The sequence below is a fragment of the Vanellus vanellus genome (genome assembly GCF_965231255.1).
Source record: "Vanellus vanellus genome assembly, chromosome: 2".
Lineage (NCBI taxonomy): Eukaryota > Metazoa > Chordata > Aves > Charadriiformes > Charadriidae > Vanellus > Vanellus vanellus.
In genome coordinates this window covers 41,882,776-41,909,475 of record NC_138906.1, presented here as the reverse complement: position 1 = coordinate 41,909,475, position 26,700 = coordinate 41,882,776, and the positions used below count along the sequence as shown (strand labels likewise).

Sequence of the window (26,700 nt, the reverse complement as noted above, 5' to 3'; positions counted from 1 at the left end):
AGCCATGCTGCAAAAATTGTTTTGAAAATGGCCGTAGCTGTATGTCTCTTCGGTATTTGTGGGTCTCTTCTATGTGTGTATACGCCACTTAAAAATAACGTAAGCCTTATTCTTGTTTCTCTGTCCCTTTTCTTTTGGCTCTGGGGAGCATTGTGCAACACCAGCTTAATGAGCTCTTCACCCTTTATATTTCTAAAGGTAGAAGATGGCTAAATACTTGAAAAGGCCCTTCAAAGACACTCTGGGTGATATAAAAGAACGAATGAAAGAGAAAAGAAATCAGAAATGGACAAGGCTGGGTAAAATTAGCCAGATCTCCACTGTAAAATGCAAAATCTCAAGTAAGATGTTTAAATATCTTAATAACTTTCATAAGTATTTTTATTTAAACCGAGTTGAAATACTCACTGTTATGTTGCAGCCAGCAGCTCTGTGCAAATGAAGAGCATCCAAGCAAACAACAGAGCTCTAGCTCAGGCTTTGCAAGAAGAAAAGCTCAAACTGAGGGATGCCCAGGTTACCATTCTTCAATTAAGGAAAGAGTATCAAGATCTGAAGGTTCAGATGTTTGACTTGCAGAGAAATCTTAGGTTCAAGCAAGCTCAAGGACTTAGTGAGGTATTTTTTAATATCTTTATGATTTAGTGAAGCTGAACATCAGAATCTGTACCATTCCACTGATATCTTTATGATGTTAAATGTTTCATAAAAAATTAATTCAATGTTTAGAACAAGTTTTCTTATATTTTCACCTAATCTGGTAATTAACTAAATATTTTTTTCCTGGCTACTCTTTCTTCTTTAATTAAAATCTTATTCTGTAATTTTTGTTTATTTTTTTTTTAATCACAGTTTGAAGGTACCTGACACAGGTATCCTCAGGATTTAGTCATCTCATAATGCTGGTGAGAAGATATTATACTAAAGGATAACAGCAACAGTGTTATTTTCCTTCTTTTGTCCATTAGAATCAACTGTCAGCCTTGAATGAGATAATTTCAAAAGTTTCTGAGAATTTACTGAACTCAATTGCCCTCCTTGGCCCAGCAAAGAATTTGTGCTCCACAGGTGTAGTAAGTATTTTTTCCTCTTGGGGAGCAGGATTTCTATTCATTGTTCCTCTTTCCAGTATAGATGCACACAGCTTTTGAGATTTGAGCCTTAGTTTGGAGGTACAACTAGTCCCACGGTTCCCATGGGGTCCCACTGTGAGGGGGGCCGTAGTAGGTTGTTAGTAGGACTGAGGTGCTGCAACAAAGTGGGTAGGGGTACCCTGATTTTCTATGGGTATGCATCTTGCTTCCTGTACCATCCTCACAATTCCTTCCCCTGTCTGCTATCTGTATAATTGGGTGTGATAAATGTGCTGACTTGCAGGAGCTGAGTATGTGAGATCCCAAAGCACTTTGTGTTAGCCAGCCAGAGAGAAAAAGTCAAGGGCTTCTTTGGCCTTTCTGTGGGTAACTTGGCTGTTGTCTAAAACTTGTATATGGTGTGAGCTTGTTTCATCTATTTAGTCACAGTAAGATTTATTTTGTTGACAGAATCAGAGTGTGCTTTCTTCAGTTCTTGAAAATAGTTCCAATGTCGTAGGACAAATATGTTCAGTGTAAGTATCTTTTATAATTACCTATTTATATTTGAAAATTCTGTTACAGTAAGCTTAATTTTCTGACTGGAAAAAGGGAAGACATACGATGTAATGGAGTTGTTCATTGTCATAAAATATATTGCTATTCAGTAAATACTACCTTTGGAATTTTCTCTAGAGAACTTCTACAGTGTGCTGATGGAGATGACCAAGTACATGTAAGTGGGATGGAGGCTGACAGTGATAGAAATGAGTTGGCTCATTCTGTGTCAGAGATCTGTGAGGAATCTGACAATGCCGCTTCCTTGATCAAAATAGTTCCAGACAAAGGTAACTAAATTAAAGTATCAGACATTGCTCTTTTCTGAATCAGGGGAAAAAAAAAAAGTGAGAGTGTAACTTTAAAATGTAATTATTACTTTTGAAGTAATTTTCCACTTATTATGATAAAGGTTAGATGTTAATGTTGGCAACTGGTAAACTTTTTGATTGAAGATGCCTAGCATAATGGGGGAGGAATTTGAAAATGCTTTGTCTTCTGTATAACTGCAATCTAGTTTCATTATCTACCAAACAGTTCAAGAGAGTAAAGTCATCTTTAGTCATATATTATCATTTATGAAATCAACAGTCGTTAAAGCAAAATACTCAGAAAAATAAATGACTTGTAGATAACTTTCCAAACAGAACAGTTTGGAGGAAAATCCTCATGTAGTATACTTAACTGCTTTCTGTCTGGAAGCTGTATTAAACAGAGGTTATCTTGATTGCCAAATACTGATTTGTATAAATCTGTAGAGAAAATTCTAAGAATAGTCTTAATTTTTGACAGGTTCAGGATTTGCACACAAAACCTTTCCAGGTTGTTACTGTTTAGCTTTAATATGACTTTTTTCCTCTTCAATTACAAGGACAAACGTCTGATTTTCATCTGGACAACACAGGGTCAGAGCTGGAAAACGTTTCTTTAAGTGGAGAGGATGGATTTGGTAATGTGTTACCAAAAAGTGTGTCTACCAGACGTCGCTATTCAAAGATGAGAAACTATGATGAACTTTGCACTGGTGTCTGGGACCATTCAGAAGCATCTGATTCAACAAGAGAGCTTTCTAAACTGGATGAAATTAGACTTGAGGAAAGTCTAGAAAAGCATACTGTAGAAAACATAAATTCGGGTATTTCTCAGTTGAATGAAAACAAGTTAGGCTCAGAGCTGGTGTTCAGGCAGATAGATTCTGACACTGCACAGCTCAACTTAAGCAATAATTCTGATCTTAAACAACGTGACTGTAAAGGCAGAGAAGACTCTCAAGTAAGGAAAAAGAAGCATCAAAAGGGAAAACTGGAATGGCCTAAAAATACTCCCAGACAAAACCCAAAAAAAAGACAGGGTAAAAAGGCTTCCAAAGAAAAGCTGGATTTCTTGGGTGGCTCTAGTGATGCTTATGACTTTCACTTTGAAGAGTGTGTCCATGTTACACCTTTTCGACAAAATAAGGTGAATGACACAGACATTGATGTGGATGACCAAGAAGACTTATCTGAAACAAATACCATTGAGTCAACTGATATTGAAGATTCAGATGATAGCCTCTATGAGCCTTACAACAGTAAATCGAAAAAAAGGAAAAGTTCAGTGGACAACAAAGATACATCGCCAGTCCATGCAAGGCGAAGGTCTAAAAGATGTTTGGCGCAGCATGAGCAGAAACTCCATAGTGAAAAAGAGACTGAAAGCAATAAATCAAGCGACAAGTCTACTAGTAAGTGTAGAAAGTGTTCTGTAATTGGTTTTGTTTCCTTGAGAGAGACAACATTGTTTAAGGTATTTAGGCTTTTTTATTTTAGTTTTTTTAGTAAATAGAAACAGAATAATGGTATAAAAATCATTGGATTTGTTCTTCTGTCAGCCTTTTCCTTGGAATAAAGATATGTTTTGTTTAAGAAATTGGTCGGCAATGAACTAATACTGTATTTTAGGTGTGTTTAATGATGTATTAAAACTGAGGAAAAAGAGGAGAACAAGAGTATAAATTGAGAGAGAAGTGGGATACCAAAACACACATTGCCTGGCACTGCTTAGTGTTAATTTATTTTTCCAAATTAAAATCCTCTTATGTATTTTTAAGTGGAAAGATGAAGATAATAGTTACAGCTGAGAGTTACTTGACACCTAGTATGTTCATTGACATTCTCTCTTAAGTTAGCTTGCCTGAGTTGTCTTAAGTGTGCCTAATTCCTTCCCAGGGCAGCCTTCTGAGCCACCTCGTGGGCATCTCTGTGACGTCACCAATACTGCTTCACTGCTCCCCAGCACTGGGAATGCAACTGTTGTACCAGAAGGTGAAGAACCTCAATCTCCAAAACGCAAGCGACGCTGCACTCTTACTGTGAGCTATAAAGAACCAAGTATTGCAGGGTAGGTGTCTTACTTTCCAGTTTGATACAAAGTTCATGATACTCAATCAAATGGAGGATTTGAGTGGGTTATTTAAATATTGGAAATAAGTTCTTAACAAAACATTCAAAGAGAGGTCTTATGTTAGTTACATGAAATAGTTCATGTGACATTGAACCTATTAGCTGAAAGCTAATGTTTTAAGTGATGTGGGGAACAAAACTCAATTTTGCCTTTTGTCGTTTGTGTTTTTTTTTTTTTTAACAGGAAACTCAGGAGAGGAGATCCATTTACAGATACAAATTTTCTGAATTCTCCAATTTTCAAGCAGAAAAAAGATGCTAAACACTGTTCTCTTAAGAAAGAATCTCTGTCAAAATATAATGAGAAATTTGTTGGTTGTCGTTGAGATTTGCAGCCGTGATAGCAAAACCATGCTCACTCCATGAAGAAAGGAACCCAATCATCCAGGAAATTATTGTTGCACAGTATCTTATACAAATGTGAAATTATTTCTATGTGTCTAATATTAAGGATATAAAATTAATGCATTTTGGTTTTAATCCAGTGACCTTGTTTTTAATGATAATCGAAGGCACAAGACTACTTTTATAACTAAGGTGATTCCGTTCAAGCTGTTTTGAGAGGAGGCATCCCTACATCATGGATCTGTGAGTGTATCAGAAATACCTGATGAAAAAGCTGATGAATGTAATTTTATGACTTAAACCCTGATTGATCTCGCAGCAGTTGGCAAAGGTGAACTTCAGGCGCTTCAAAGGAAATGCTTTTGATTTTTATTTTTTTTTTTTTAATAATGTTTGTACAGATCTTCTTTACATAATGGTTGTAGTTTCATATTGAAGCTCATAATAAATGTTCTAGAGTTTGGAAACAGCTTGCACCATGGTCATTCTGAAACTCTTTAGTACTATAGGAACTTAAGCAGAACGATTTAATTTCAAGTGCTTTTTTCTTTCAGCAAACAAATCTGTAATAGCTGTTTATCAAGGACAGAAAAAGAACGAGGTGATAGCAGAGCAGCCCAGGGCAGGTGTGGTGGGTCTGGAAAGAGTCTGAATCTAGCTCACCTCATCTCAACTAACATTCCTAGAAACAGCCAGAAAAAAAGGCTATGCCCCTGCTGCCCCCCATTTTGCTACCCTCTGAACAAGTACACTTCTACATGATGTGGCACAGAACTAAATCTTGGGGGGGGGGGGGGGGGAGTGAACACCCAGGCTTTTCTGCATATTTTCTAGTGTACGTGGAAGATGCACTGACTGCACTCTTGTAGCTGCACTGTGCGCAGTTGTGAAATTGCTTCAGTGTGTATATTTGTAGTGTAAGAACTAATTAATGAAAAAAGAGACCAAAATAAGTAGGGTTTTGTACATATATAATTTAAAACTATTCTGTACCAGTACAATATATTAATTTTACAAATGTAAAGTTCATCAGCTGTTAAAGCATTTGCAAAACCACATATCCTACCGTAACTTTATTGCACAGTATCTATGAAAATATTAATTCTTAAATTAGAAAACAAATGTTTCAATATAGAAGAGACAATCTGATTGAAAGACAATAAGAAAATCTACTCTGAAAATAACGAAATTTCACAGGATACCAAGCTTAACAGGTGCATCTGTAGGCCCAATCTACAAAACAGGATTATAGCATCCAGTACTGGCTATTTAAAAAAAATAATAATAATACTCACTGTACCTTTGTTATAGATCCAAATGTAGGTCAGACTAATCTCATACAAAACACTATGGCAAGTCTAGTGTCAACATTTTGAATACCTTGTGTACCACACTTACTTCCAGGTACTTCCTGACATCTACTTGCTGAATCAACTTGTGATTTAACATTGCACAGGAATATATTCTTTTGACACAGCACAGGAGTGGGTTGGAGTATTTTTTTTTTTCAGTTTTATAACTATTGAATTTTACCAGTGTAACATCTGTAAATATAAAACATCAAGAATGAAAGTTAAATCTTTTTTCACAAAAGCTATTATAATTTACAGTTACAAACTCTAATTAGAAAATGTCAAGTGACAACTTTTTGGCCTGTACTGATCACCATTAGGAAGTTAGGTGTACCTCTTAAATGTAGTGTAAGCAGCAAAATATATATATTATATATGTAAGTGCTCAATTTGAAGATATACTAACATGAGTTGTAAAATGTTAATATGTTCCTGGGTCTAAATAATCACAGTTAATAAGCATTTACAATAAAGCTTGGTAGAAAATCCAGTTTACCACAGAGCCAAGTACATAAGCTAGAAGCTGTCATATGTTGACTTCTTTTGTGTACAATAGTCTCTGAATCTCTGCTGAATAATCTAAAGAATTTCAGTGAAGAGTAGCAAATAGGGTGGATCATGAAGTGCATCAAAACCTTAACTCTACTAAGCTAACTGAAATTGTCTAGTGTATGCGAATCAGATTCTCTGAAGTTAATTTGGGTACTTATGTCCTGCATAAGCCAAGTCACTATGACATTACACATCTAGCCAGATATTTATTCTGTTTTAAATAGTGGTTATGAGATTACAATTTCCAGGTAAAATATTTATCAAAACCCAAAATGAATAGAAAAACTTGCATCTATCAAAGATTACAGGCAGTCCTTTTTCTGAACTGGCTGCTCTTCTCTCACAGCTTCTCAACCAGCTGAGTGTTCTTTTAAAAAATAATATCTTATAAAAAGATTCTACAAAGAAACAAGTGTTTCAGAACCCCCCCAGCTGTTGTTTCCCTTACTGTTTTCTTTTTTACTGAAAAAAAATAATAAAACTTTTATCAAATAGGTACTGCAGTAGGTAAGCTCTATCATCTGTTGTCTGGGAATTTTCTTCATATCCCCAAACATGTGCAATTTCCCACATGTTTTGTGTGGGGTTTCTGAGGCTGTAGCTGATAAACTTATTATGAACATAAGGTAATGGGCACACAAAAGAAATTTTCCGTAATTAAATACATTATAAAGCATTTTAATAAAATAATTTTCATAACTTCAGTATAATACATGTTTGCAAAACTAAAAGGGTTTTTAAAAGTGCTAAGTATTAAACAGAAGTTTCTTGAAGCCTTAAAGTCCCACAACTCAGATATATAACGGCTTCCTCTGCCCATAAAGTAGGCACACTGTTTGGTTGTAAAAAAAGACAGTGTCACTTGTCAATTAATCCAGCTTCTTTAATTTTTGTGTAGAAGAATTTCTCCAGTATATTGGCACATTTGTAGTATTCACTCTCGGGGGGGTTGTACTCTCTGCAATTTGTAAAGACTCGCTGCAAGTCTGCCATGAATAATTTCTTAGACACGTAGTACCTATTCTTGAGACGCTCGCTCATTGTTTTGAGATCTGTACAGAAGAAAAATAGATTAACAGCGTTTGATTCAAATACTTTTTGTATGCAATATCCTTTTAGACTGATCTGCCATTTAACACAAGCTGGCAAAGCTACAAGTTGGAATTCCTAATTGCCTTCACCTAAGGTGTGGTCCCTCTTTTTGCTTCAACAGCAACTGAGCCCCTGGAACTAAGCAACATTTCACTGTAAGAATGATTTTGTGTAGAGTTTATTTAGTCTTCTTTAAAAGATTAAAGCATCATTGGTTTGTGTTCTCATACTTCTTTGAGTTTGCTGTGGGTATTAGGTGTCCCTAACTCTCCTCTAACTGCTCGGTGAGGCAAAGCTGTTGTCAGCTCTGCTGGAAGAGGCCTTGGGGTGTATAAGCAAAGAATTAAAACATTGCAAAACAGGTATGTTAACCTAAAATCCTCACTTTTGTGTGAGCACAGCAGCAGAGAGACATCTGTCTATACTACAAGCAGCTTTGCTTTGAAAAAAGATTAAATTTGTTCCACACTGTACATAGATTTTAATTACCTCTTCAAAGTTTATAGTTATGTATCCCTTTTTAAGGCATGTGAGAACACGCGTCTCCTACTTTCAGCGCATCATATAAAACCTATACTTACAGAACACTTTTTAAGAAATGTTTTCCTTTATACTAAAATCAGTCATCCATAAAATACATAAATCATCTCAGTGTTCTCCACACAGTCACTTTCCCAGTAATTCTTATCAGGCATTTAAAAATTTTGTCTCCGTTACAAGTGTTCTAGGAGTGAGTCTGGGAATAGAAGCAGTGGGAGGTGTGCTGGATGCTTTGGCTTTTCTCACCTCAGATGCTCTAACAACTTTTTTTAGCAATGCTTGAGCCAGGCTTCAGCAGCACCTTTGTGTAACCGTAACAGAAACGGCTGAAATAGAAGACTTACTGCCAACAAGTATTGCAAGGAAAGCAGGGACCAAAGACCTCCAATGTGAAGAAATTAAACCTTAAGATTTAAAAATACAGTTGTGGGTATTTTTGGTTTGGTTGTTGTTTTGTTTTTAAGGGAGATTTGACTTTGGTAAAATAGAGAAAAACCCTGCCAAACTGACAAGTGGGGATTATTTAAGAAACCTTTGATGGATGCTCTCAAATACCTCTTCCAATGATATATAACTTGCCATTCACTAGTGTTGCACAGTAACTTGCAAAGGCTCATTCAGTTGCCATTAAGTCTGAATTTTAGGTGCCTACATCTAAACTAGATGTACATAGTCTAACTATATTATCCAACCGAGAAGGCTGTTCAGCTCACCCTAAAGCAAACACCGCCTGGCTGGTCAGTTAAACTGCTCTCCTCTAACTAGAGTGAAAGTTTGGCTCCATCTGTCACTCAGCCATACAGCTTTTGTATTGCAGATGAAAAGGAAAAAAAAACCCCAAACAGTATTTCTTGAAAATAAGCAGCTGAAAGAGCACTTAAAGCAGGGGGGGAAGTGTTTATACATCAGAACTGACCTTAAGAGGTAGTCAAAAAAACCTACAGCCATACCTCTCAGATATTGTACAATTTAGTCTGTATGCAAACATAACAGACATGTTGTATCTTGTATGTGATGGCATAAGAAAAGATAATGCCATTTCTTTTTAATGTCCAAGCAATTTTTGTACAGTATCAGCACACTGGTAGCGAGAGCAGAAAGAAAGCAGAAGTTGATCATCAATTGAAACGCGCTTTAATTGTGCTGGGTTCCTTAGCTGAAAAAAAACAAAGCAAAACTAAACCAAAGACCTCAACTTAATCCTAAAATGAGAGCTGTTTCCCCCACCTCCAGTGTAATACATCTGAACACGGAAAGGACAGGCAACGTTCCTGCTTTGGGTTTGCCAACCCAAGCACTAACTTCTTCGTAACCACTGTTCAGATTAAACAACCATCTAGATCGAGCCTCTGCTCAGAAAAGCAGAGAAAACTGCCAAGGGAGGATGTCAACATTCTTTTTCTTCATTGCTAGAAAATACATTTGTGTCAGGGATACAGGAAACCGGCTGCTGTTTTATAAGGTATGCATATATCTGCTATTCGGAAATGATAAGTTGAATTAAAAAATCATTAAGCCAAACTGGTACACACAGGCTAGGAGCCTATGCAAAGCCACATGAAGGAACACACTCATTCTCTGAGAAACTGATTGACAGCCTGCAACAAACTTGTATTTCATTCTCTAATAACATTAAAAGGTACAGAAACTGTAATCAGAAAGATGGAGGTGAGTATTGCATAAACAATGAAGTAGTGGCAGGATTCAGTTTTAAATCTGCTGCAATACAAATCAAAATAAGCACCTGTTCAGAACAGCACTGCATCATCATTGAAATTATATGACCCAGCAGTCAAAAGCAAAGAAAAACATTATTAGCAGTTGTGTACTTCCCTTTGCAAGTAATCCTGCATAAACAATAGCTGTGTGATTTAAAAATATAAATAAATATATAAACAAACAAACCACCTCGGGCAACTTAGGCAGATCTAAAATACAAAAATAAATGTTATCTTACAATCAGTTGCATGAAGCATTTTCCTAGACTTAAATCGGAGCAAACCGATAAAGACTTAATTAAAAAACCCTGGTACTTTTGAAAAGGTTTTCTCTGTATGATTTATAAAGCTTAAATCTGTTTTTCAAAGCAATTCAAATGCTCAGCTGTTGCTGAAAGTTTGCCTTGAGACTTTTTTAACATATTAGCAGGATCTGCAATGACCAGTTACCACACACAAGAACACATCCGTACAACTCGCATAAACCAGCTCAGTCCCGAAAGTTTCCAGTTGGCCGCGCCGTTTAAAAGCTTGCTAGGGCTCTCTAGGGCATACTAAGATTTCACATGTATACACTATAGATGCTTCACAAAGGTCACAAAGCAGTCATAAATTTCAAATGACAGCATCGTACTCTTGGCACTTCAGAGCTGCAAGCTATTCAGCTGCAAGTAATATATATCTCTAAACATAAAACAATCAGATTACAATCTGCTATGTCTCTAGCTATAAAGATTTTTAAACTCTATACTTAAAAAATGTTAATGGCATTACCCATGGGAAACCTTATAACTTCATAATATCCAGGAGCTTCTGTTCTCTTCACAGGTTCCATGAAGGGCCAAGCGCTTTGATGGCTCTTTGGTAAAGAAAAAAGTAAGGTATCTAATATGGAAACTCTATATTGGAAATCATTTAAAAATCTTTACAGAAGGTAAACTAGGATGAGCACTCACCTTCACCTGTTGCAGGATGGTTTTTAACGTGCTGTAAAGTTGATCTGGATCTTTGGGCTCCTTACTTGAAAGAAAATATGAATACAAGATTAGCTTGAATCCCTTATCTTCATTCCTATGATGTGCGTCTTACCTAAAAGCAACTCCAAAGTTTCAAGCATTTTATTGAAGAAACAAAATTAAAAAAATAAAATAAAAACCTCAACCAAAATCCAACACCCCCCCCCCCCCCAAAAAAAAAGCACCAAGCCCACTTAAGAACTCATTCCTTGCAGATTATTTATCTGTTTTCCAATGGATGGAAGGAAATATCAAATGACATTGTTTAAAAACTTTTCCCAAAGGAATCTCCAAACTGCTTCATCATTTTACTTTGTGCAGCACTTACCCTCTTTCTTTTCCACTTGGTTTCCAGCCAGTCTCTCCTGTACACCAACAAGATGAGAGATTACATGGGAACTTCAGTAGGTCAAAACATTAACTGAGTTATTGCAACTCTAAAAGATAAGACATTTCAGCACTGCTGCAGTAAAATGGGTTTGTTTTAATAAAAGCTACTCCTAATAACACAACCATCTAGCCTACAGCCCCATTCAATTTCCTACATGCCTCCCTCCAGACTGCTGAAAAGATTCTAAAATATCCCTACATGAAACACGCATTTTTTTCAACAATTCAATACATATTTTACCACAACCTCTGTAAAGAATAATGATGTTAGTTATCTTATTTCATTCCCTAGGGATAGAGAATAAATTGCAGAAAAGCACAGTTGGAAAAAATCCGCCCAAAGATGATACTTAAATCTTCTAATTCTGTTTTGTCCTGTAAGTCCACATTTAGCACAGACCTCATCCTTCTACAGGAGTGCAGTGCATAACAGTGGTGCCAGAGGGAAACTGCTGACTACACTGCGATATATAAATCAAAGAGGGATCACATATAAATAAAATTACACACGTACATAAAAGAGGATCAGCCTAGGATGCCTTGGGGAAGTCTCAAAGACAGTAATTGCAACAGAAACACAACAATCTTCACAGAAATCAAATCAGCAGACCAAACCAATTCCATTTTCATCAAAAAGAAATACGTGACTACATTAGTATTTCTAGTCTTGGACCTTTCTTGGGCTGTTCTGCTTCTGTTCTACATTAAAAGAATATTAAAATACATACTAATTCCAGGAATGCTTTCTATAGGAATCTGCCGTACTCCATCTTTGAAGCAAGAAAGGCCAGGATAAACTTTTCGTATCTGAGCTTGTTTCCTTTCTATGAGCTTTTTAATGATCTGTAATAAAGCAGCAGAGAAAACAAAAAATAATTGCTTTGCTGAAAAGTAACTCAGAGGATTAATGCAAAACTGCGATCAACAGAAACACTCCTGCTTCCTAATGTTATTGTCCTTATAGATCCACTGAAGCTGGTAACAGGGATGAGCTACCTGGCCGACCACTGATTCTGCAGAGGAGGCTACCAAGTCTCTCAGCTGCTTATTTAGGCACAAATCTGGAAGAAGAGCCATTGCTTGCCGTATTGATCCCAAGCTGCACAGGTCCTGGTAAGATGGCAGCAGAGGTAGGGAAGGAACATCCCTGAAAGCAGGTTGGGACCTGGCTCTAATTCTAACAGCTGGTGCTTCTGAACTGCTTCAGCACAGCTGGTCAGGTATTACAAGGCATATACTAAATGCACATATATGTTCATATCTCAGTATTTTAGAAATATCTGTTCACTTTAGAGTCTCCACAGGAGACGCAGGAGTTGATTAGACATCAGTCAGAGATGCCCTTGCTGAAGATTTTCTCTCGAAGTCAGAATGATGCCACTCTTTGGAACAGATATTCTACTCTGCTTGTAAATGCCAGAAAAGGCTTTCCTAATTCTGGGGTACATCTTCTTCTGCTTTGCAGTCTTATTACCTCAGTTCTAAGTAATTTTCTTTGGTGCTCTTGATACACATTTAGACGCTTACCTAAGCTTTGTGTGTCCTGAGTGAGTCATTTCCAAAATGGCTTACTTCATAACTGGGAGTAAACAAATGTGCAGCCACTCAGACCACCACTATTTGAGAGACTATTTTCTTTGGAAATAATAAAGATGGACATGTTTTTATTTTTAAGGACCTTCGCTCCCCCACACATAGTACTTTCTCTCAAACAAGAGGAAAAGAAGAAAATCAGACTTTCAATAGAGGCTACAAATATTAAGAGAAATACAGGATACAACAGTACCATGGCTAGATTCCAGATATTTCCAACTAATTGCGAAATCCACCTTAACCCCTTCTTATAATTTAGGAACTAGTGGCTCTTCCTGATTAAAACAAGCTGTTCAATCAGTAATACCAATTACTCACAAGTCAGCAGGTCACAAAGCTTTGCATAAAAGGGTTTTTTTTGTATTTTTCAGAATGACTGTAAATTAGCTACAAATTAGGCAAGACAAACTCACAAATGGTGGTATGTGACCCGTACCCAGTGTTGGGTGGCATGGTCTTAGCAGCCATTAGGCATATACTCTAATTCTTTAAATAAAAGCTCAGATCCCATGAAAATCTTCACCTCTAAAAAGCCAGGACTAGCGTAGTCTGATGTCCAGTGTTGGCCAATATCAGCAGCAAGCTAAATCAGGACATAACCCACACTGTCGACATTCAAAATTCTGGTTATGCCCAGGAATCATGTTCATTGCTATTGATTTGAGCAGACAGGTGAACATTCTTCATAAAACTGCAGACTGTGAGGGCTATTTCTAGATTTCCTTGGAAGAGGGAGAACGGAAAACCGGATCTGAGTGCCAAAGAGGCAATTCTAAAATGCACTTCCAAAGGCGTATATATTTATTCTCAGAGAAGATACAACAGTAATCATAGATCATTGTGTAATAACAGCTTGCTTTCTAACAGTGCTAGACATGGGATGTGTGGAGGACCAAGGCACTTGACCTCCAAGTGGAGTGTCTCCAAGTGCTTTGGAACAAAATGGACAGCCCACCAAATAAAGAGAGTGAAGAATGCAAAATAACATATGCTAATAAAGCAGTCCCAGTACCACAATCTTAAAAATTGACTTAAGTTTTCGGGAGTGACATGTTGGTCGTTTGACTGTATTACTGCAGTTAAGCGTGCCTGAGATGGAACAGGCTACAAGAGACAGACTCACTCAGATCTGCCCACCCTGACAACAGCCCACCCCTGGGGGAAGGCGACAGGTCAGGCAGTAGACTGGGATCTGAAGAGTAACCCAGCCAAGCAGAAATGAAAGGGAAAAAATGATGCTCTATACTATACAGACACACCAAAACTTTCCCAATGAGTGAAGTTAAGAGACCTTGTAAGCTAAATGTATAGTGCTCAGATACTGTCTTTCTTTCTGCAAGCATGGGCCAAATAGTTCTACTTGAAGCAAAATGATTGTTACATAAAGAAGCATTTTAACAAAATAAGGAGTCATGAGATTTGACCAACCTTAAAAGAACAAGTTATCCTTGTAATTTCTATTTCTTTAAAAATCCAAGAAGGTATTTAAACACAACTGGAAACATCTTAATTATTTTGCTAATAAATTGCCTTATTATACGGAATATTATGATGGACTAAGTAAAGAACATCCCACATAAACTCCAAAAAGTGACACCTTGGAATTTAAGACAGCTCACCCTTGATTTTGTACATAAAACCACTGGCAGAAAAAATAATCATCTTTCTTTCAAGTAAATATGGGACATGCAGTACAAACACTAAATTCAAAAGTCAACCTAATATGGGACATGCAGTACAAACACTAAATTCAAAAGTCAACCTAATGAACATTACTGTCTTGGGAGGGTGGGTGGAGAGAAAAAAAAATTCAGAAAGCTGCAGAACAAACTAATCTCACCAGATTTTGCTTAGTTATCATCTATAATGACGAAATTTAACTATGAAATACTGCTCAAAGTATCAGTACTTTTCAAGACTTCTGTTATTGTAAAGTTAATAAGGTAGAATTGAACGCTTCAACTGCAAAATTATGGCACTGAGACTTGAATGAAAGAATTATTCTCACTAATAAAAATATACATTCCAATGTTTCAAGCTCCAAAGCAAGGAAGAGCCTGCACTCACTGAACTGGGTTTCTAAACATCTGAATAGATTATAATGTTCAAGCCTTTACCTCCTTTTGCTTTTTAATGATGACAGAAAATTCCGTGTAGGGGATCCTTGGATTTAATTCACATCCCATTAACGTGGCACCCTCATAATCTTTGATGTAGCCAACATATTTTGCTTTTGGTACTTTAATATCTTTGGAGAAACCCTGAAGAAGAAAAAACCCATGTTGTCATGACTCCATTTTGTTTTTACATTTGTTGTAAATGAAATGCTATGATGATTTAGAACTAAATTCGTCATAATGTAAAAATACAGGCAATACAATGGAAAGAGTTTCAGATCATAATTCATAGTGTTATAAACACCTTCTTATGGCAGTCACTTGATATAAGAATAGCTAATTGCTTATATGTGTAGGAAGAAAAGGGAGATAAGGGAGATAAAGAGATGGAGGAAAAGATTTTTAGTGTAGTCAAATAAATTTCCTGGGGTTTTGGTTGTTTTTTGGGTTTTGTGTTGTTTTTTTGTTTTTGTTTTTGTTTTGTTTTTTTTTTTAAAATGATATTTTAACATTAATGGATGCCAGTCATGTAAGTCATTAGCCAAGGAAAATTGCTGTTGAAGTTTAGGAGACCTTCGTCCAAAGATGACAGTAATTTTATAGCCAGAAAAAACAATCTTTGGTTGGTGGGTTGTTTTTTTCACTCTTGTATTTCAAGTGAAAGATAACAAATCCTATTAAAAGTTCCAAAGTTATATTACAGTCTTCGTACAGTTCAAAAGTTAAATGAAAAACAAACCCACAAGAGTATTAACCAAGACAATAAAAAGCAGCGTAAGAATCTCACTGTGGCTGCATTTCATTCTTCTATTACAGTGGTATCTATTAAACCTCAACAAAAAATCAGGAATACAATCAGGACTTCTGCCTCACAATTTACAGTCAAAGGCTTCAGACTTACATGGAGAACAGCACCTTCAAGCTGGGGAAGGGACATTTCAGATGCGAAAACAATCTGTCTGCACAGATCTGACAGCAATAGCTCAAGCCCACGTTTTGTTCATTTTGAATGTGCTAAGAGCAAATAGTACCAGTTTCTTATATAGAATCACAGAATAGCTGAGGTCGGAAGGGACTTAGGGAGTTCATCTAGCCCCATCTCTGCTCAGAGCAGATCTCATCAGATCTAGTTGCTCAAGGCCATGTTCGCTCTTGAAGATCACCAAGGACAGAAGATCCACAACCTCTCTGGGCAACATTTTCCAGTATCTCACCACCCTTATGGTTAAAAAATATTTTTTTTTTTAAGAAAATCTCCTTATATCTAGTCCATGATCCAACTTGTGTCCATTGCCTCTAGTCCTATTGCTGTGCATCTTTGAGAAGAGTCTGACTCTATCTTCACTCTGTCATCTTCACCAGACAGTTAACTGTTTTATCTATCCCGTCTAGTCTACAGATTAGACATCACGATCTTTCCTGAACTTGAACCTCACGCTTCAAATCAGGAGGAGCTGTGAGCACAGGTCAGGTAAATTCTAGTCTGCTGCAGGTATGTCTGGTCCTTCTTTTCACTTCCTGTGGAATCAGTGAGGGAAGTGATCGAATGAAGAAGCAACCAACCCATGGTTTTTAGACTTGCCAAATTATAGGCTATACAGTACCCCTATATTGAGATGATTCCATCAAAATAAAATGCATTATAAGGCAGTATCATTATGCAAGATGAACACAGAGCACATTTTGTAGATATACACATAAAATTGCAGTATGTTTTACCCAACTACTTTGTCATGTCTAGTTGTTTAGTTCAGCAGTGCTAGATGTTAATTTCTTGCACCAAGTAATTTCTTACATCGACTTACTTGTTTTTTGAAGTAGCCAATAGCATATTCATCTGCATATGTGAGAAAGTTGAGAATGTTGTGTTTGATGTGGTATTCCTTCAGATGGTTCATTAGGTGAGTCCCATAACCCTATGTGAAACATACAAAGAAAAAACCATTACAAAGCCTGTGGAGACTGCACATCCTAGAAACTGTGGACTAAGGGTTATTACAGGGTTATTACTGTTCATCAAAATGCAGTCTTTTCTCTAGATCCTGTTTTAAAGATTTTCTCATAACTACCTTGGTGAGGTGTACTCAACATTGAACTGTTTTCAGCCTTGTAAGGGTATCTGTGTGACCCAACAGGTAACACAAAACAGCTGAGAATCATGGAAACATTTAGCTTGGGAAAGATCTTTAAGATCATCAAGTCCAACCGTTAACCTATCTCTGCCAAGTCCACCACTAAACCATGTCCTTCAGCACCACATCTACAGGTCCTTTAAATACCTCCCAGGACGGTGACTCCACCACTTCCCTGGGCAGCCTGTTCCAATGCTTGATAATCCTTTCGGTGAAGATTTTTTTCTAATATCAATTCTAAACCTCCCCTGGCGTAACTTGAGGCTTCTAGTGTCTGATTCATTTTTAATCTAAGAGAGACCTACACAGAGACTCTCTCAAGGCTAAAGCATAGCTCTAAAGAGGAAGCTGTAATTCAAGGTGCACACATTATTTTCTTCCTTTTAAGTTAGATATTAACTATTAATAGTCACATATTTCACCAATAACAAAACTACATATATTGTAATAGTAGGTCATCTCTTCTTAGCCATATCACTTCAAAATTGCAAAGCAGTAGGAATACCGAAATGACTCCTAGAGGAATCCATTCTGAGATGAGGTCTGTTTTATTGTGTTCTTTGCACCTGTAGCAGAAACAGCCTCCGCCTCAAAGGATTTATAATCTGAATTTATCATAGGGCATAAAAGGGGATACGGAAACAGTTACTGCCATAATAAGCAGCAGCAAACTACTGACTCCACAATCAAATAAATAGCTATGCCTTCCTTCACACAGGAATAATTTCCATATTCATTCAACCCCAAAGTAAAAAAAAAAAAAAAAGAAGGTACCATTTATTTATGTTTCCAAGTAAGCTATAGTATTCCCCTTCTGTTGTGAGATGAAGAAACATAAAATAGACAGAAAGCCTGTCTTGCTCCTGCATATGTTCCAGTTTTAACATCATGGAGAACAACTAGACACTTAGAGAAGTATACACGGAATGGTTTTGCGTACTCTGTTCTTGAAAACTGGGGGAATTTTTACTTATGTACATAAGCCAGAAAAATAAATTAGAAAATACACAGTTCTGATTTAATTCAGAATTTAATAGGCTCAAACATGGGAATAGCCAGACGAAAGCAAGTTAGGTTATTGTTGAAGCTCAATACAAAAAGTGACATATTTTCTTTAAAAAGCCACCACTCGAGGTACAAAATTTGTGCATTAGTCCTTTCTTTCCAGCTAATGTTTGGAGCATCTGGTATTCAGACCTCATATTCGAAATTAAGACCTCATATGTGTAAAAATAAGTACTTCTGAATTTGAGGAAGCTCTTAAAGCCATATGTTCACTTGTCAAAGTGGCACACATCATGCACGGCATCAAATACAAAGGGGTTTGACAACTGACGACATGTTATTTGGTACAGCATTTCTTGGAACTCAGAAGTGCTCAAGATAATGAAGGTACTTTCTAATTGCAAATTTGAGTCCTCAAATTCTTTGAAGAAGATGAAAACCCTGAACCAAAAATTTGAATGAAAAATGTTTTCCTTAAATGCAAGCTAGCAGTACTTGAGCTAGTCAAGCTCACCACTTCCCTTCTCATCTGCAGGGCGAAGGGAACAGTGTATGACAGACTGACATTTTATTTACACCTGAAACAGTGCAATTCATTCCAGTAATTCTAAAGAATGTCATCTCTGAGAAAAAAAATGTCAGCTTTGTGTCGCAAAGAAATTACAGCAATTATAATGATAATTACCTCAAAAATTTTCTGCTGACCTATTATTTTTATAACCTCCACAGGACTTATTAATTCTCACAAATATTTACCAAAGTCTAACAATCCTAAAATGAAACTAAGTAAAATTTTAAATAAATTTGTAACAGGGCATCAAACTATCTCAAAGCCAATCCAACTTTTAAATATCACAAATACAGGAAAAGAGTACCCATATTTCTTTCTCCAGCCTCAAATTTAATATAAACAGGAATTTATCTTTCCCAAGAGCAGGCAGTTCACCCACACGTGAACATTTAGTTTTTCTCAGTTACCTGCTGGTAGGGGTCACCTTACTCAGATAGGAATGTGGGAAGACAAATTTTCAGAAACAGTCAACCGATACAGCGAAGCACCCAGAGGGTAACAGAAGGAATTGTGCTTTAGGTGTGCATATGCAGCCTAGGAGGTACTCTGAGGGGTCAGATTTATTTGCTCTGTTATATTCGGAAAGGTTATTCCTAGAGAATCACAGCACGCTTTCGGCAGCCTAACTGGTGTAGTGCAGTTGGCTGTTTTAGTAAAATGAAAGTGTCTTTTATGAATTAGTCCAGCTTAGAATAGGCATGACTTAAGTATATTCTGTTATTGTTTGGACACGTTTATGATGGGCCACCGCTAAACGCAGGGGAATGTTCCTCTCTAACACCAGAGCTGAATAAAATCAAATATAACCCAAGTACTAAGAGTTGTCAGAGGCTTTCAATCCCGCTGCGTTACCCTTCCACACCCAGAGTTCTTCCCTTCAAAACAGGGCACACAATTTCTGCACGTTCAACTGCTACAAACTCTGGATTAACTCACAGCCCACCTGTAAATTTCAACTGAAAAACAAAGCTACAGCACCATCTAAAGGCAAAAGCCTGAATTAAACGGTCAGTTAAATCTGCTTGTAGTCCTGGGGAAAGCAGGAGGATTCTCCTGTATTCATAGTGCTCTCTATATTCATTCAACGCAGCTGCCAATTCTCAATGCTCGGAGAACATTTTGTGAAATTAACTCAAAAAAGGAGTGTATAGAATAGATCACGTGCTTATTTTGAGATGCAAAACTACACCTATTTTTTTTTTAATATATATCTCATTTCGATTGAAGTCATGTAATGCCACAAAGTGATGAACACAAATTACTGTCACACACAAGCAATATTTATTTCAGTCACCCAGGAGGTGGTACTCTACACAGAGAGGTAATTGCTGAAGACAGAGGAGTCAATAGTCCAAGAACATGAGACTACTGGCCACGATTGTTGTACTGAGAAAGTTTTGTTTATTTAATTAATTACAAGTAAACCTACTATTATGTTGATGGTTCTAAATCCGTACCTTTGTTTAGGTTTTGTGTATTATATTCAGAATCACTGTTACCTTGCAAATTCTATTTCTGTTTGGCAATTCAGCAATATATTCAATATGACTAACAAAATTAGGAGCATACACAGTAGTGAATGGAACTCAAAACATTTCATAAACTCCAGTGGAGAATTATTTTTACCTTGACTTGCTCATTGGAAGTCACAGCACAGAAAACAATCTCCGTAAATCCTTGGGAGGGAAACATCCGGAAACAGATACCACCGATAACACGACCATCTTTTATTAATGCAAGGGTCTTGTGTTTCCTGGGTGGACAAAAATAACAGTCACTTTAATTCATGTACATAGTACATAAAGTGCCATTACCTTCCTTTTTTCAGAAACCTGATTCACTTCTTTCCATGATGCTAATGCAATTGTATATGCCTCTGTTAAGTTAGCTGCTTCTATCTACATTTTAACATTATGCGTTGAATTTACCATAAAATTCATCATTCATGCAACAAGACCCTGGCCTTGCGAAGTACTCCTAGATAATAGGGTAATGCCCAATAAATAAGAGTTGTATTGCTTTCATTGACTCTACTGCTGACAGTTATGCCATTGCACAGTTCTCAGGATGATTTTACCCTGACTTAATTAGAAATTAACAGAGTTAAGGACATCAAGTCCTTTCTAAGGGATTCCTGTTTCCTTGCATGCACTCTCTATAGCTGAGCTATCAGTTTCAAATGCAGCTGATGAAGCAAGAAATGATATTTTGTATTTCTAATCATCCACTCCTAGTGGAATCAAGACCAGAATAAATATCCATTTCTGTTGCACTTACATTGACTGCCAGGAAAGACATAATGAGATGCAAACTGAACTCGTGTCAGGGATCAAGAATTTTAGCGTAATCCCCAAAGTCTGGAAAGATTCACACTGCCCCTGTTCTCTAGTTTATTCAATACACGGTATCATATAAATTGTATAAACAATACCGCAAATTTACAGAAGATACCTTGGGGGAAGGGGAGCTTGGTGCCAAAAGTGAGCCCCTTCCAAAAAAGGGTAGTCTGAAGAGTAGTTATATTTTATGTGCCATCGCTGAAGGAGATTTTATACATTTTATATAGTCTTCTTTTTCTTGTACTTATTCTGATGACAGGAGCAATGTAGAAGCTTGAGCTTTTAATTTTGTTTACTCATGTTTGAGCTGTTCAAGCAACAAGATTCAGTAAGGATGGCCATTTCAGAAATAAGAACATTAAAGGTGATAATAAGGTAACAACTGAAAGAAATTTGGAAACGTAACTGTTGGACTCCAGTATCCCCTACTTGATGTAGGTTTGTGTCTATCCACTTCTCAGTGGAGGTCCCCAGTGTTTGTTCCTGCTGAGGTCCTCTGAGCTGTCCAGGCGATGTGCTTTGCTTCCTTTGGGTCAACTGTTTGCCACAGGCACATAAAGAAGAGCATTTTCTTGCTGTACCAATATCCGTATTTCTTTCTCAAGCACAGACTGCTCTCCAGATGGATATCTATACTGAAGTGCACTTAAACCACCAGCAGTTCCTCTCAACCTACTAGTCTTTCCCAATAAGGGAGGACCTAAAGAAATATAGGAGAAGGCCATGACCCAACACCACTACTTCGCAATTTTGCTTTGATATTCGGTTATGAGAGAACCGGGCGCCTTCAACCAGTAGCCTCTGTGTGAGATCACAGTGCTGCTAAGGCTCCTAAACTCTGACAAAATCTTGGTGCTGCCTCACTCTCCCAATCAAACAGCGTTTACCCCAAGTAGAAAGGTAAAAGAGCCTGGACTGGTGCTGGCCCTCACGAGAACGGTGCTGTTCCCCTCTGAAGAATGCAGGAGAAGGCCCAGGATCAGTCTTTGTGCCTGGAGACCAAAGTCCTGTCCAACAGTCCCCAGCACTGGGCTGTTTGTGCTTCAGGGACCACACAGCCCCAGCAGCAGTGTTTGCTGGCACCAAGAGAATATTGCCAAGGGAATGCTACTGAGCCTAAAAGCAGAGGAAACGGTTCCAGAAATGTTTTAATAACTGCTGCAGCTGCAATACCGGGCACAAAGACAGAGGCTGGTATCCGAGTCCAGAGGGGGGCCACAAAAACAATCAGAGGGATGGAACACCTCTCCTGTGAAGAAAAGCTGAGGGGGTTGGCGTTGTTCAGCCTGGAGAAGAGGAGGCTCCAGGGAGACCTTACAGCAACCTTTGAGTACCTAAAGAGGGCCTACAGGAAAGACAAGGACAAACTTTTTAGCATGGCCTGTTGCAATAGGAAAAAGGGTAATGGTTTTAAACTAAAAGAGGGTAGATTTAGACTAGATAGAAGGATGAAATTGTTTACAATGAGGGTGATGAGACACTGGAACAGGTTGCCCAGAGAAGTGGTAGATGCCTCATCCCTGGAAACTTTCAAGGTCAGGCTGGACGGGGCTCTGAACAGTCTGATCCAGTTAAAGATCATTGCAGGGGGGTTGGACTAGATGACCTTTAAAGGTCCCTTCTAACTCAAACCATTCTATGATTCTGTCACTGGTGGTGGAGGAAGCTCTTCCACAAACAGAGCTGAGCAGTTGCCTGCGGTCAGGTCAGTCAGAGCTCCTCGAGGTCTCCGCCAACATGCAGCAATGAGCCCACAGGGACACTTCACTGCGATGTGCTGCAATCAGTACGGCAGGCCCCTAGGCTATCCTTGGGCATGGATCATTCAGAGGTAGACATTTTGGGAGGACGTACTGGTCAAGAGGAAACAGGCTCTACGGGAAACACAAATGGTAGAAAAGCGGACACTTCTGAAAAGAACCTCCCTCAATGCTTGAGCAGCTGAGGCACAATTCAGTCAGGACACTAGGGTAGGTGGAGCACCATGTGCAACCTGTGGATGCTGCTACAGTCAATGCGTCTCTTTTCAAGTGCCTGAGGTGTACAGTTGCACCCAAAGCGAGGCAGGAAAATTACACTGATAAAGAGAAAAGCAACATGCTTGGGTGAGGAGTGGTTTCTTCCATGCTGACTTAAATGCCCCTGTTCTTTTTAAGTCCCACAAGTTCTTCTCATTGAGAAACTTCCAGTCTGTGCTGCCATTTGGTTGACAATCTCCACAGAGAGAGGATGGAGCAGCCTGCAAGTGAATGTGGGCCTGGAAACCACTAATAAGCACCACAATTACTTTCTGACTTTCAGTTTTAACATTCGAAAGTACAAGGTAGGTCAGAGCCTTCCTTGCAGGCCCACTTCCCACAACTACAAGCCACTTGTCATTAATACAACCACTGAGACAGTATTTGGGTACAATCCAATTAGATTGGCCAGGAGTTAGTGGCCCTTTAGAAGACGGGAAAAGGGTAGCAGAGGCAGAGCTGCCTTCTACGCCACCTCGGCTGTCCCCTTCTTACACCACTGCTTGCAACCAGCACCAGGTTCTCTCAGTCTCACCCACCAAACCCCTCTCCAGTGGCACTCACGGATCAAAGACCAAGCGCGTGATGTACTCCTTCGGCATTCGAGGCAGTTGATGGGAGAACACGTTCTGCAAACCAACCAGCCACATCATGATCTTCTTGTTGGGCTTCTGGTTCAGGGAGTTGCCGACCACGTGGAATTCGATCACCCCCCTGCGCTCCTCCAGCCTTGCCGCCTCGTCCCGGGCAGAGTGCGCCGAGAGGAAGTTGGTCTGTACCACACAAAAGAGGAACAAAATCACATTTTGGAGATTTCACATCCTCTGACAGAACAGCCTTAAGGAACAACCAAACAAAACCCCCTCTTTTTTCCAAGCCATCTTTTTAGAAAAATAGAGCTGACAACGTTTATTTTTTTTTTTTAGCAGAAGTGACACCATCAAATAAGTTGGATGTAAATCTACACTCCAGCGTACAAAGGCTTATTCAAACTTCTTTTGGTAAAGATTAGGTAACAACAGCGATGGTTATGACTCAACAAATTCTAAAATCTCTCAAGGGACAGCACTCATCCAGTTGAAGTCTATGCCACTGAGTCTTCGTATTTTCTTTAGTCTATCGAGCTTGGGCAAAAGTAGTAGATTCTCCTACGCATACTGCAAATCACATATTTTAATGGCGGGACAGGCAAAGTCATATTTTTTCATTTTCGTATTGCTTTCCACTATCTATGCCACTATAATAAGAGCCTAAAAAGAACATTTTAATTTCTACTGATTTTGCTGTTACATATCTTGCAATTGCGTCCATATATTTGAATGGAGATTAAATAAATACAGACAACTTATTTAACTTTTTTTTTTTCAAGATCATTTTACAATGCCAAAACATCTCTGCATGCACATACTGTTTACTTTTTAGAGCAAAGTTTGGCTGCTGGATTTCTAGTCACTGCCAGCCCCAACAGCCAGACTGGCACGGCATTTGTAATATGCAGAGCCATCAGTCACAGTACATAGTTAGAGTAAGAAATGTACGTGGTTCCAAATCTTCAGCAGTCTCTAGCTAAACCTTGGCAAACAAGAGCTGCTGGCAAAACATAGCCTGGCGAAGGGAACAGAAGGAGGAAAAGCCAGCCAAAAAAAAAAAAAAAAAAAAAGTGCAATTCTGTACATGGCACTATTCTGCAATTTTGTTTGTTTTTCTCTTCCAGCAGAAAAAAAGAGCAACTGTGGAAGACAGAGCAAATAACTGTTTACAACAGCTCTTCTACATTAGACAGAGGTTTTAATTTCGTATTTTTCATTCTGCTGCAGTATTTGAAGCCCATTTACTTTGTCTTATGAGCTACATCTATGATTAACAATAAAAAGCATGCCCTGGAACTGTTCTGTAACAAAAGTACCTTGCAAAATAAGATACATGCAAAGTAAGATACTTTTTTACTATGACTAGTTTCCAGGTCTCCTTGCAGACAGTACACAATGCATTAAAAAATTGCAGAACTATTCTTCATGTTAATGATGCATTTCAACAATATTTTTTGCTCACCTAATCATACTCTTTGAAAGCCTCTACTTTTTCTACTGACAGCGTGGTATGTTTTGTGGACTCTTAGTTTACCATACTCTCTCCATGTGGAACATTTATTGAAAGCAGACCATTTGCAAACAGACCAGGTCTATATATTTCTCACCTCTGGCCCAAGCATTGCTGCAGGATCTGTAATTGTTGACATTACTTCATTGATTAACTCAATAGGAATATCTCCTACAACCCTTGGTCTTTTTGAATCCTCCAGAGAATAAGGTTCATTGTTTTTTCTCTTTTCCCCTATAAAATAAAGCCAGGACAAATTAGAACAAGCAAACTGTCACAGGCTAGCACCACGAAATCTAGCACTTCTGTTATATTCTTTAAGTTGTATGTCAAGTTTGGGAATTCTTTTTCTTTTTAATCCCTAGACAAAGAGAGAAGGAAATGCAATCCGAACAACACTTAACACTGCTGCAATTTTGTCTTTGTGCTGGAATATCAGCACAAAGCAGCGTGAATACACCTCTCCTTCTTCTATACCTCTGTAAATTCACAGTGAAACTATTTGCTTTTCTTTTTTGCTTCAGCATCCTCTGCAGTGAACCTCTGTGTTGCTGGTCAGTGCTCAATAAACAAATTATAGTGTATACTTTTGGATAACATGAAATCCCATTTTGGGATTGGAATTAAGTATCCATTATAGATTTCTTTCACCCTTTTTGTAAACCAAGCATCACGTACAGTCTGACACGTCACACATATTTGACTTAGAAAATCCATATGAAGTTTCCAAATCAAAATACACCGTGTTAATTATTAACTGCCCTACTAACTGCAGACCAACATGTAATATAGCAAAAGCAACTAGTTAAATTCATGAAAGAAAAGTCCACCAAGGACTAGTGGTGATACTGATAGAGCCAGCCACTAGCTCAGGATTTATCCAAGCAGTAAACTGCCAAATCCTAGGAAAACATACAAACAAGAATATCACTCCATGGTTACCTTGTTCCTGTATTCTTTCCCTAAATATCTGCTACTGGTCATTGTCAGAGCCAGGATGCAGAATTTTGCCTTTGTGATCAGCACTTAGCAGTGAGGTAAGTTGGTTTGGTTTTGTTTGGGCGGTATTTTTCCCCTAAGGAAAATCCGCAATAGCTTTAAGATCTTCTTTCTGAGACAATCAGGTAGTTTAGGGGCCCACTGTTTTACATATACTATAGAGTATGTTATTCCACAGCTATAGCGCTCTAAATATATGAGGATCAAACTGTTCATTCCCCTTTTCAGACTTGCAAGCAGTACATTTATTTTTTTAACAACAGAATTTCTTAACCTCCCTTCACTGTGGGAACGGTTTATTCCTATTCTTTATTTCTTACTTTTTAAACAGTTATTTGTATGTGAACAGACCTTCCTTTTTATTTCCTGAGGGATTAAGTTCTTGTTTTAAAACAGAATTTTTTGAAGCAATTTGTCAAAAGCTTTCTGGAAATCTAGGTACACAAAACCTTTTCCAAATGCTCACCACTTCTTTCACAGATACGTACAATTCGAGAGTTCTAGAAAAGGCACACTGAATTTCCACACATCACGTTACTCACACATTTATTCATTCCATTCTTAATCAATTTATTATTGTTTCTTCTAATTGTCTGAAACAGAAGACTTCCAATTGACAGTTTCCTGCATTCTCTTAAAAGTCCTTTAAAAACTAGTTTTGCATCTGTGTGTTTCAATTCTGTAGTGCTGAGAGCAATTCCAACTTAATAATTAGCTTGTCAATTCCATATTTCTTTTCACGGTCTCAA

General features: G+C 37.9%; 2 protein-coding genes across 2 annotated transcripts in view; one reads left to right on the top strand and one right to left on the bottom strand.

Moving 5' to 3' along the window:
• Positions 1 to 205: 205 nt before the first annotated feature.
• On the top strand, positions 206 to 5,134 carry SGO1 (shugoshin 1; the record flags this gene model as incomplete). The annotated part of the gene is made up of 8 exons (XM_082499470.1): positions 206 to 341; positions 422 to 618; positions 969 to 1,073; positions 1,545 to 1,609; positions 1,770 to 1,921; positions 2,503 to 3,354; positions 3,839 to 4,010; positions 4,257 to 5,134. The coding sequence occupies 8 exons, from the start codon at positions 206 to 208 to the stop codon at positions 4,396 to 4,398; spliced, it is 1,821 nt and encodes a 606-aa protein (XP_082355596.1). The 3' UTR covers positions 4,399 to 5,134.
• A 237-nt stretch (positions 5,135 to 5,371) lies between these two features.
• Positions 5,372 to 26,700, bottom strand: part of KAT2B (lysine acetyltransferase 2B) — a gene marked incomplete at its 5' end in the record, with an annotated part of 45,804 nt that continues 24,475 nt past the window's right edge. The window contains 10 exons of the mRNA XM_082499398.1: positions 5,372 to 7,373; positions 10,446 to 10,530; positions 10,628 to 10,691; positions 11,016 to 11,052; positions 11,806 to 11,920; positions 14,788 to 14,931; positions 16,593 to 16,703; positions 20,122 to 20,248; positions 23,417 to 23,625; positions 25,050 to 25,186. Coding sequence (XP_082355524.1) covers positions 7,180 to 7,373; positions 10,446 to 10,530; positions 10,628 to 10,691; positions 11,016 to 11,052; positions 11,806 to 11,920; positions 14,788 to 14,931; positions 16,593 to 16,703; positions 20,122 to 20,248; positions 23,417 to 23,625; positions 25,050 to 25,186 — 1,223 coding nt within the window. The 3' untranslated portion in view covers positions 5,372 to 7,179. The remainder of the gene's footprint in view (positions 7,374 to 10,445; positions 10,531 to 10,627; positions 10,692 to 11,015; positions 11,053 to 11,805; positions 11,921 to 14,787; positions 14,932 to 16,592; positions 16,704 to 20,121; positions 20,249 to 23,416; positions 23,626 to 25,049; positions 25,187 to 26,700) is intronic.